This window comes from Lycorma delicatula, chromosome 5, assembly GCF_047948215.1.
Source record: "Lycorma delicatula isolate Av1 chromosome 5, ASM4794821v1, whole genome shotgun sequence".
NCBI classification, from domain to species: domain Eukaryota; kingdom Metazoa; phylum Arthropoda; class Insecta; order Hemiptera; family Fulgoridae; genus Lycorma; species Lycorma delicatula.
In genome coordinates, this window is record NC_134459.1 from 80,103,225 (window position 1) to 80,116,454 (window position 13,230).

At 28.9% G+C, this 13,230-nt stretch overlaps 1 protein-coding gene across 1 annotated transcript in view; it reads right to left on the reverse strand.

Annotated features, from left to right (window-relative positions):
- Positions 1–13,230, reverse strand: part of SMC3 (structural maintenance of chromosomes 3) — a 92,118-nt gene that overhangs the window by 62,203 nt on the left and 16,685 nt on the right. Inside the window, exons 6-7 of the mRNA XM_075366449.1 lie at positions 11,377–11,488; positions 4,276–4,457 (exon numbers count right to left, since the gene is read on the reverse strand). Of these exons, the coding sequence (XP_075222564.1) occupies positions 4,276–4,457; positions 11,377–11,488 (294 nt within the window). The remainder of the gene's footprint in view (positions 1–4,275; positions 4,458–11,376; positions 11,489–13,230) is intronic.

Below are 13,230 nucleotides of genomic sequence, written 5' to 3' on the forward strand. Positions count from 1 at the left end.
AATTCTGAATTTTACAAAGAAATAATAATACAACAAGCCAATAACTCTGTACACAAAGAATTATTTGAATACTTTGCTGCTATGTGATTTGTTGCTATGTGCTTTCTCTTTATAAGATTTGCAACTTAATGTTGCAAATTAATCTAAAGTAGCAAAATTAATGTTATACTAATATATGGTGGTATTGTATGGGGCTTACACATAGTGATCTTCCAAAGAAGAAGATGATAAGAATATATCAATATTACAAACGAACTACTGAATATAACATAACTAATACATAAAACTACTTAACAATTTCACTACTAACCCTTATAATAGACCCACCAATGCTGCTAAAGTTTTATTTTTTATTTTACTTTACCTTGTCAGCTTTAAAAATTTGTTGAGAATTAAATTATCATACTAGCAAGTATGAAATACACCACGTCATATATGCAGAAGTGGCAAGTAAATATGAAAATACATATTTGTGTGCTACCTTAATAGCAACAAGTACTAATTCTGCAAAACAGTGCTCTGTGTAGCAAAACTTTCGTTAATTCGAAGCTTTCGATTAATGTACAATACTTTTGTATAAAGCATTTTTTCTTAGTCTATATGTTGTGTGTTGCGTGTGCAGTGCAGCGTATAGTATCGTGTAGTGTATAGAGTAGTATAGTGTATAAGTTATAGTATTTATCACATGTAAGCAGTATTATTGGAATATATTCATGGAAAAGTATTAATTCTAAGAATTGTTAGTACATTGAAGCCTTTGTTTTTTGTGCAATTATTCAATCTCTTTGTAGTACTTAACCTGATAGCATGTATGCTTAACATTATATATAAATTTTATTGGAAGGTATATCCAATAATAATTAATATTAATAATAGAATGTACATCTTTTTGTAAAATTTGCAAGTATAATAAATTAAAATTTGGGTTTTAAAAAATATTCATTGTTAAGAATAGACTTAACTTTTATTATTCAAAATATTTGAATGGATCTGTATGCATAGATATCCACAGATTGGCAAAATTTACAAATGAACCAAACTTTAAATGGTACTAAAACGAAGATAAAATGTAGTAAAATAATTTTTTTTCCATGTTTCATAAAAAAAAATTCATTTTTAACTGCAACATCACTTCAAAGATTTAAATATTGAACTATACATTTTGGTTGCACTTATTATTATTTCAAAGAACTTGTTAACTGCAGATAAAAATAAGTCCAATAGAATTTGCTGCTATAACAAAATTAATTTTAAACAGTATTCGTGATGATGCATGGAAAGAAAGATCCATTTAATAAAGTGAAAGGATAAATTTGCTGTTATTTGCTAATGTCTGTTGAGGAACTTAGAATGAAGAATTGAATAACTTCAAGGTTCATAATGGTATGACCAAAAAAACTACTAAAACTAACAAGATTTGTCCATTTTCTTACCCATAACTATTAAAACTATATTTACACCATAAATTCTGAGATAACGATGTTCTAAACCGTTAATCCCTGACCACACTTTCATTACATGATTAAGGAAAATAAGGAAATAAAATAAATTTGTAAGCTGTAAAATCATAAAAATTTACAGTGAAATAAATTATTGCATGAATTACATTATTTATTCCAGAAAGTGAATAGTTAGAATGTAATTAATTGTAATGAGAAAATGTTAAATTTGACAGATTTTTTCCCTGACAATAAAACGCATTTTTTTCCAATAGCAATGTAGTGTGCAAGTTACTACTTATATATCTGCACGTTTGCTGTCATTTAACAGTACAGTTTAACACAAACAAAATTAGCATATTTGTATTGGCCAAACTACATCAAAAAGTTGGATCAATACACCACATCACAAAAAAATTCAACTGAACCGACCACAACCAATGAAACAAAAGTGTGCTTCTGTAATAAGATAAATGGTAGTTAAAAAAGGAGAATAATAGGATCTTACTTATGCTAAGGAGTTGACATACAGAACTGATCAAGAGGGTCCATATATTCTTAGAGCTGGCAGTTAACATGTTAAACATAACATGGCAGAAAGTATTTGAAAATAGTAGGAATTACTTAATTAAATTGTTTGTCTCTAAACTAGTAAATAAAAATCACTGATTGAATTAAAGCAGATGATAAAAATTATTAATGAAGCACCAAATAAATATGACAAATCTATTTATGAGATCAGCAATAAAATTAGCATTCAAATTTAAATAACGTTAGTGTATCAAATAAAAATAAAGACTAAATCAACCATGATTAGAATCGTCAAACTCTTTCTACATATATCAAGCATATTTTCACTACAAGAAATTCAATACAACTCAAAAAATAAGGAACTGAAAGAAAGACTTATTTCAAAATAAAATGTGAATAATTTCACAAAAAAAAAAGAATATACTCAATTTAAAATGATTGGACATAATATTAATATTAAGTTAATGATATTGCCATTAATGTTCAGTAAATGTAATAATATTGAATAAAAGTGAAAACAAAACATCATTCAGAGGAAGGACAGGGTGGGAGGATTCAAGAGAAGATGGTTCCACATCCCAACCTTGTAAGGGAATACACCCGCCTCATGGAGATGGTTCCATAGCTGATTTCAATATCTGCCATGTGTCAGGTAACAAAAAAGAGTTGGAAAAATAAGAAAGACCATATTATAAATTTCACATGTCAGCCTGTAGTAAGTAGCTTTACCAAAAAGAAAGCATGAAAACAATGAGGAAGGGGGTTTTCCTAGCAATTTTACAAATGATTAAATGAATGTCCATAAACCTGAAAACCACATCAAGGATCTCGACAGAAGTTGAAAGTTTTGTGAGAAAGTGAACTGAAACAAGGTATGAGGTCTCACCTGTTATTTATCATTGTTACAGATGAAATCTGTGTAAGGTAAGAGAAAAATAGCCAACAAAGAAAAGTAATAACTGTTGACGAGTTCTGGATATTCCATTATAATCCTGAGGTGACACAACAAGCTCCAATATAAGTCAACTTCTTTATCCCCTCCAAAAAAAGTGAAAGTTGCATACAGCGTGGGTAAAATCATGACTACCAATTTTTTGATCATGAAGAATTCATTATCAACTCAAGTACCAACAAGAATGATTGTAAATGCTCTCTAATACATCAGTGTGTTGAAAATAATGCTGAATCTCTTCAGAAAAAACCGTCCTGAAGAAAAATTGAAGAACTTCTGTTCCATCATATTAATGAGTTTCCCCATGTCAATTAGACAGCTGAGAATTTTTGAAAGGAAAAACATTTACAACTGTTCCTCGCCCACCATACAGTCCAAATCTAGTTCCGTGCAACTTCTGGCTGTTTCTGGAAGTGAAGAAAGACCTGAAAAGGCGAAAATTTAAAACAAAACTAGAGGTCATAAAATACATGGAAACCAAATACAAAATACTTTTGAAAGACGGCCTGGATTTTGTGTTTGAAAAGTAGATCAAATGCTGGAAACAGTGTGTTCCATTTAAGCGAAACTACTTTGAAAAGGAACACGTGTAGATTCAGAATAAAGTTTTTTCAAATTACAGCTGATGTCTCACTACTTTTTGGGCCATCCTTTTGGACCATAACACATGGTTTGGTCTTTGATGACCACAAAACCTGAAGAATGGGATCAAGTTTTTAAGAAGTATGGTAGAAAGGATAATGGGAAACTGAGTAAAAAATGCAACAATAAGTGAAGTCCTTCGATGTAGAACACTACACAAGAAAATCAAACAGGGCTAACTAAAATAGTTTTGCTCCCTCACAGAGAATGGTAAATAACTTGCAAAAGAAATGTTAAAATGTAAATGTAACTAGAAAGATACCTCTTTTTCGTGTTTAGCCTTTGGTAATTACCGTTCAGATAATAATTCAGAAGATGAATGAGGATGATATGTATGAGTGTAAATGAAGTGTAGTCTTGTACAGTCTCAGTTCGACCATTTCTGAGATGTGTGGTTAATTAAAACCCAACCACCAAAGAACACCAGTATCCACGATATAGTACAAACAAATAAAAGGAAGGGATGGTGAAGATGATGACAATAAAATAGAAAAACAATTTTGTTCTTCCTTTTTTAACATAAATTCATCTCTTAAACGAGAATGACAATTGTATATGATAACATGAAATTTTTATAGATGAAAAGTATCAGCCTAATTTGGGAATTTAATTCAGAACCTTCCAAACCGAAGGATGAGACATTACCACCCTACCATGTTTACCAGCATTTAAATAAATTGTATAAATATAGAAAAAAGAAATCAATACAACCTCTTCTAATTTTCTTCGTGTTTCCTTTAATTCTCTATCATGAATGCAATATTCAAGGGATCGTCTCATTTTATCCCATTTTTGATATTCCTTTAATTCTTCTTTTTCTTCTTCAAGTGTTTTCAAACGCTCTTCTATTGTTCTCAAAAATTCATCAATTTTATCTACTTTGCCAACAGTTTCTGTAAACAAAAGTAATTATTGATCACTGCTTAATTTTAAAACAAAATACAATTGCAACTAAATAATACATTTATTTACTGCTTCTGGTAGTAACAGACTAATGTCCAATTAAAATCACTCTACCTATTTTTTTAATGAAGAAATCAAATTTTATAGTATATTAAAAGTTCTAAAATCAAGCTTGCATAACATTATTAATGCTATTAATAGTACAGGTAAAATACTAGTACTAAAATAATGAAACAAACAGTTATGTATCAATAAATCATTTTCATCATTACAATGGATTATACACTCTGTACCACCTACACAGGATAATCCCTTAACACTTTTTTCCTTTACATATTTAATATTTGGTTTTACTTTTAAATTAATTCTGATAATATTCTTTTATTTTGTTAATTTATTCAATGAAAAATATAAAAGCAATCATAAATTAAAAATTAGCTAATAAATTTTAAACATTTCCTGTAAACATTACTAATGCTAAAATAAAAATTCACTTTCCATTTTATATTTACCTGTATTAAGGAGGATTAATTGACTGAATGTAACAACTTAAGTCCTATTAAAAAGAAAAACAACTATTTCCATCTTCTTCCCATTTAAAAAAATAATAATAATAATAATAATGAAAACTAAAATTAATGCATAACAAGAATCCTAGGTAAAACAGTAAATATTACAATCAATCTCATAACAAAATTTGATGATTCCATAATAACCTGAAGCATCTCAAGAAAAGCAATTTGAAATTGAAGGGTGATAAGTATAAAATGCCAACGACTGCTAAATTAATGAACCAATTTTCATAGATCGGCAATACTGAGTGCAGTTCTACTGGATGTCGTTAGCATGTGACTAATGACCAATGCAGACAGTTGCTACTTAAAAACATTTTAATAAAAAGAAATTACTAAATAAAACAAGTATGAAAGATTGTTCTAAATCAATTTACAGAGAAAAATATTAATATGCCATCCACTGACTCTTTAAAGAATTTACATATTATTAGCTCTAATACACCACACTACTAATAGGGAAATTTCTTGACAATTTAAAGGGTATGACTTTTAGAAACTGCTAGAAAGCACTGTTTCTTAGTCTATTTTCTTTATAATACCATACAAAATGTATCTTCGTAGCTGTATGTCTAATGAACAAACTCATAGGTTTTCAAAAGAGAATGTAAAAAGTTTTTTATTCTTTACACTAATAGTCTAAATATTTTAAATACCAATGAATTGCTTTAATCTAGATAAAAAGATAGCCTAAACTACTGATTCATTACTCAAGATAAAAAATTTCTACACAGTTTTTTTTTTTGCTTGATATTGCCACATAATCTTGAAGCTAATGCCATGCCTGACCACAATTCAATCCTGCAATCTCCAGATGAAAGGCCAAGATGATATCACTCCACTACAAAGATCAGTAGTCTTGATATCTCAATGACGTTTTATATCTTTTTATAGCTGTGTAAGTACCATGCAGTAATCTAAACCAACTAAACAAGTAGATTTTTATTTCTTTGAGACAATTGTTCAAAATTAAGCCCAAACTGCTTTTCAATAGAAAGGAAAGAGATTTCCACCCTTACCATCTCAATTCAGTTTTTCTAACATATCTCTTCAGTAATTATGTTCACCAATTATGTTTACAGATAACTTAAGACTATCCAAAACTTAATATTATTTTTTTATAAAACCACTACTATTAAAAAAAAAAACTTTTTTTAGTTTATATTTCTTCAGACCCTGAACTATTTACAAATGAAACTTGTTTAATAATTAATAACCTAAAATTTCTTTATAATACCTCACAAAACAGTTAATAGTATCAAACTGAAACCTAGCAAGGTATGATGATGTTAATCTGGAATTTTACAGTTTACTTCAATTATTTATTGCACAGCAGCTTTTGCTTCAATGCTGACATAACAATCGTACATTTAAATTTTGTTGGCAATGTATATTTTTCTTAATTTCAAAGATAGAGATTCAACATGTTCAATTACTATTCACTCATCATGGTGTTTTCATTGTTTACACAAAATCAATGTTACTCGAGATATGAAAACACAAAAACTGAATTTTAATTATAGTTCATAACTTTTGAACCAAAAGTTACGGCAATCTACAACATGACAAGGTGGTAACAATTTTGAATTACATTACTTGAAATAAAACCTTAGATCTCTTAAAGAAAATACACCATTAATAACTTAAGTTTGCACTTTTGCTCTGTAGCTCTCATGTATATGTTAGTTTTTGATACATAAAATAAACATTTTTTAAAGAATTACGAGGTTTGATCAAAAAAATATGAAGAATTTTATTTTTTTTTTTTTATTTTTATTTTGTCACCTTCAAAGTCAATACAAAACAACTGTGGCAGTGCTTTTTCCAGTCTTCTAAGCACCTTTGGAATGCAATTTTCAGTATGGTATTCAGCTCCTTCAGTGATTCTGTCTTTATCTCTCTTCAATGTTGGCAAAATGTCATCTTTTCATGGTTCTTTTCAGCTTGGGAAATCGGAAGAAGTCAAAGAAAGTCATATCCGGCAAATAGGCCGGATATGACTTAGGCTGAGGCATCATTGGTGTTGTTTTTGTCCAAAGATTCACGAACAAGCAGTGAAGTGTGAGTAGGTGTCTTATCATGATGCAACTGCCATGAATTGTTTCACCATAAATCCAAATATTTTCTTCAGACTGTTTCACATACAAGCAGCGTTGAACTTCCAGGTAATACTCCTTATTGACCATACAACTGGCAGCAAGTTCTCATGATATACTGAACCATTGAAATCAAAGAACACAGTGATCAGAACCTTCACATTTGATCGAACTCAACAAGCTTTTTTCACTCTTGGCTCTTCAGGAAGCTTCCATTGGAACGATTGTGCCTTAGTTTCAACATCACCAATTATGACCCATTTGAGCAGTTCTGGATCATCGTTAACATCATTCAGCAATTCTTGAGTAATATTAATTTGGCACTGCTTTTGGTTGAAATTCAACAGTTTTGGAACAAATTATGCTCCCACACATTTCATCCCCAAAACATCTGAAAAAATTGCTTGGAATAAGCCAAATGATATGCAACATCATCAGCAACCTTCATGATAATGATTCAGCAATTGTCCATAATCATTTTCTTCACTTTTCCAATGTTATTATCAATTGTTGATGTGCTGGGACAACCAAGGCATTCCTCATCTTCAATGTCTTAATGGCTCTCCTGGAATTGTTTATACAACTTGTATATGGTTGTTTTATTCATAGAATAATCACAAAAAGTAACACTCAACATTTCAAATACGATGCTGCACTTTATTCCATTCCTAAAGAAAAATTTAATGCAAATTCTTTGTTCCATTTTTCCACAAGTTAAAGATTGCTGACCTTACCAAAACACATGAAATCTTTTCGACAGCCAACAATAAAATAAACATCCAATATGGCTATTAATGTAAATATACGTTAATGTTATATACAGAACAAGTGTATCAATAAAACAATTTAAAAAAATTGTACCAATTGAACCTAATATAGTCCAGGAAATTTTTAAATTCTGTGAATTTTTTAATCAAACTTTGTAGATTTAATTACTAATTTAAAACATTAATGATCAATAATCAGACACTCTTGAACAATAGAAGTGAGAGAGGTTTGATAAAATTTATATGTTTTATTTTACTCAGTATTGGTTTGTTTAAAGAATAATTTCAATCTACCTTTCCAAAAGAGATTTTACAGGCTGCACAGAGATCATCCAGACTTTAAGTTTATAAGTAGAATTTATAAAAGGCAGTTTATTCAGACATATCTCACACTCCAGTAAACCATGAATATAATTTTATTTAAAAGGTATGGATTAACATCCTCAAATAACAACAAAAATTGAAATAACATGAGATGTGAAGTCAAGGCTATAAAAAATTGTGTAGCCCTTCTCAGGAATAACAAGTATTTTATGCTAGGCTTATTCAAAAAATCAGGAATGAATGGACTCCCATTGCCTTCACTACGTTCAAATGTATGAATCATGATGATATCATGTATCCCAGTATATCATGTATGAAATACATCATCATTATTCTCATTAACTCTGATACTACCACTTACACTCCATGTTGTGGCACCACATGTGACAGTCATAAGAAACACTGGTACACATAAAAAACAAAGCAAAATCTTTTTTCTGTTACAATGATATGAAAATCTAAATAATTAGATTGGTAAGAAATATCCATAATTTAACACCAAATGATTAGCTATAAGAATAACTATAACATTAAAAAACTAAACACTATAATTGTTTCATCAGAAAATAAAACTGAAAAACATACATCATTCACTATTGTAATTAAATATTTCACCATATCAATACACTAACTTTGAAACTTTTTATACTAGTACACATTTAAAAATTAAATCTTTTAAAAACATGAATGACTTTATATATTATTTTGTTATTCAAAATGAATACTTTTTTTTTAAAATAATATATACAACACTATGTAATACATAAAAAATTTTGGTTTTTAAATCCTCAAAAAAAAAAAGAATTTTTCATAAACAAATACAGGTGTTCAACTTAAGAGGCCTCATCACTCAGTAGCTTATAGTAAATCCATATTTTTGTTAAAATGCATGAACTGATATGAGATGGGTAAAATAATGTGGAAGATGTTGGTACAGGATTTTTTCCATGGAGAATCATTTCTAAAAGATTGTGGCTACCGAGATCCCTTGAACCGACTAGTACACACTTCTTTCTGTGGGTTTACTTAAAAGAATTATTTAATACGGGTAATCCGCACACCCTGCTTGCATTGAAGACAAATATTACCATTGCATCCAGTAAATAGACAGAGACAATTAATAAGAGCATGGTCAAACATTTTGACAAATGCATAGACAACATTTTCAATAGCTGTAAATTATTATTTAAGTGTTTGCCAATATACTATTATTTATAAACTTTAACTTAGTTATAGACTTTATAACTAAATGATTGGGTCTCTTCTCAGTTGAACATCCTGTATTTTGAATATCATATTTTTTTCTATTATCATACAATATAAAAGATTAAACCTTTTTAAAACCAATAATATAAAATTTAAACTCAAGTAAAAACAGGTTTCCCTGTTCAATAAAATCTAAATTGAAAAACAATCACTTTTTGTACCTACTGATGTGAAAATGATAAAAACCTTTTTTTTTATGATCTACATTCACTGAGTATCAAGGCAAATTGAGAAGTACATTGAATATTGAATTATAATATTTTTCATTATGACCATGCTCAAAAAATAGGCTTAAAGAAACAGCATTTTAACCCTTCTAGTGCCACCCACATAACACAAACTTTAGTATTTTGTAACAACATTTTTTAATTTGTAAAAAAAAAATTAATTTATACGTTAGATAATTCATTTCGGACCCATTCATTGGAGTAAAAATGCTTCTTTATCATATTCATTGACATCTAAAAAAGCAGAATTTGTTTCCATTTTTCATTACTTTTTTATTTAGAAAAATGAAGATTCTAGATAAACAACTTTTGACATTTTAAAAATTTCTAATATGAATGGTTTTTGAAATTTTCAGTATTTTTCTCTGAAACTATATGAAATTTTGAACTGCTGTAGCCAAAAAGAAAATCAATTTACTTTACCTAAAATATTAAACAAAACAGAAAAACATCATTTTTTTATACTCAACAAGCTGATTTTGGGAGCACATAATATTTTAGTTTTAGATTTTTTACTATCAGAACATACAGTTATTGAAATGATATCGTTATGTGCACAGAAGTTACAATTTTATTACTATACCTGTAGATGAGAAGCCAACATAACCTACTAGAAAATAATGAAGATAAAAGTACAAAAAGACAATCTCCCAATATAGTTGGCTCACAGTATTTTTTTTGGCATTAAAAGGATTATGTAGTTTTTACACCAATCTGAACCTATTTACCTCCAAAACTCCCAGGCTTACAGAAGAAAAATTTACAGCTGTTAGTAACTAGGGTTAGTACTAGCTGGTAAACATTGCATCAGAGTTTGAGTTCAGGGGTATCATAGCCAAAGTTATCAAGAGAAATAATCTCTTTATTCAACATTGACATTGTGACATAACTTCTTAATTAAAGTGGTCTTTACACAATAATGGTAATAAATACAAATATCAGGGAAAAATATAAATAAAAAACTCTATTGTTCCTTTAAAAAACTTAAAGGAACAATAGAGAAAATAGACTTAAGAAATACAAAATTTCTATAGTGTTGAAGAAAAAAATACTTGAGACAATCGTTTCTTTCTTCTTAGTTTCTTTTTCCTGTTTAGCCTCCAGTAATTACCGTTTAGATAATACTTCAGAGGATGAATGAGGATGATATGTGTGAGTGTAAATGAAATGTAGTCTTGTACAGTCTCGGTTCGACCATTCTTGAGATGTGTGGTTAATTGAAACCCAACCACCAAAGAACACCGGTATCCACGATCTAATATTTAAATCCATGTAAAAATAACAGACTTCACTAGGACTTGAGCACTGGAACTCTCGACTTCCAAATCAGCTGATTTGGTAAGACACGTTCACCACTAGACCCAACCCGGTGGGTACTTCAGACAATCCTAGTCAGAAACTAAATTCACAAGAGAATAAATGTAATTAATTTAGGGATGATCAGAAGAATTGCAGAAAAATAAAACAACTTAGAAAAAAAATAACATCTGATCTATAAGGAAATAAAAGTAACAGAAAAGTATGGAAATATCTACGATGTCAAGATGCACCCCTTAGGCAGAATACCTTGCCATCAAACAAAACAAGAACGACAATTATAAAAATATTGCATAACAAAGAACCATATCAATAAACAAAAATATAGTTACATACATACCTTTCAATATAGCAATAGATTCTTCCTTTCTTTCATCATATACTCGAGTACCAGCAACTTCACGTAACAGTTTCAGTCTATGTGAATCAGGTGCTGTGGCCATTTGATTTATCTGCAATTTCACAAAGATTATGAACATTACAGAAAATTAGATCAATATGAATATTTTTAATAAACATGTAAGTAATAAATAAAATGAGGGAATAATTTACATACTAATGCACTAAAGAATAAAATAAATTTTTATTTTGTTAGAAATTATATCACATAATAAATTACAAATTTTTATATGTCTTGTAACTTAATATGGTGGATCCTATGTAAGTTGGTAAACTATATCCCCGTTTAGTTTGAGGGCAACAACTAAAACATTTCAGAAAGTATCTTAAAAACAGAAACCTTTCTTTCTCAAATATTTTGTAAGAAAAAACATCTTATTATCTAAGGACATGAACTAAGAATAAAATTCAATGCTTACATACTGCTGGTAAATAATTGTCAATGACCACAGAAATTGATCTTGATTAAGAAAAAAATGTTATCCTACTTACTTTTTATAATTTTCATCTTAAAATAGGCTTTGGTCTATGAAGACAATTGTGGTACAGACATAATTGCATAAGAAGTGGATGTGAAAGGTATAATTAATTTATGAATAAATGGCGTATTATATCACCTACAGTTGTTGTGAGTGTGGTGAGCCACTCCATACTGTTGAATACCTAATTAAATACTGTTTGTTCACAGCAAGCATACAAGAGAGATCTACAGGATGTTTACCTTGCTACCGCACCTGTAGTTGAATGGCTGGAAAAACTAGATGTCAATTTGTAACTATACTGATATCTGTAATTAAACCTATATAAATATTAGATATGCTTTTCTTCTATAATTGTTTGAATGTTTAGTTTTGATATTATGGACACAGCACATCCTTGTACCACACAAATAAATAAAATTTTTCATGACATTAAACAGAATACTTTTGACCCACGCATATTATTCAATACATTTTATAACTTTTAACACTACATAAAAAAAGCCCATAAAAAGAATAGAAGTATTATATTCACAGCATATTCAACCAAAGGACAACTTTTAAGAACATATCTAATCACTAAAAAAAAAATTATTATTTCTTTAACAAACCAATCTGATTAATGAATCTGTAAATCCAATTTTTATTATACTTCCAATTATGAACCCTTAGATTAACTGCAGCTGTTATTTTCATATGATCAACATTCTGCAATTCCTGTTGTTTCTTACCAACCTATTGCTATTTTGAAATAAATACTGCCAAGAGGTTTGAAAAAACATTAATAATTGCAATAATTTTGTAAATGCATGAATGTCAACAAGAATAAAGCCACTCAGCTGTCTTCAGCATAAACCAACAAATCTAAATATTGAATTCATTATAATATTATAAAGTGAATAAAAAATATTTCCCAAAATGTGTAATCATTTTCATAAATTTATTGTGTCATACATTTATTGTATCTTCTATATGAAAGATATCCTTAACACATTACAATAATAAAAAATTAAAATAAATCAACCTCAAATTGTGCTAAATCGTAAATACATCTCTCATGAAGTAATTGTGTTGAGTGCATTCAACTGTTAAACGCACGCGCACACACACACAACCATGTATGCTTGCTCACACAATTAATATTAATTGTGTTACCAAGCATACATTGTGAGCAATTAACATTTTTTAACAGCTGCTTAAAAGAAAATATTTCAATAGAAACTGGAAATAAAAAAATTATACAAAACAAAGAGAATGAATTATTTTTAATGAAATAATTTATTATATTACAAAAATTAATATTTTGAATCGTACCT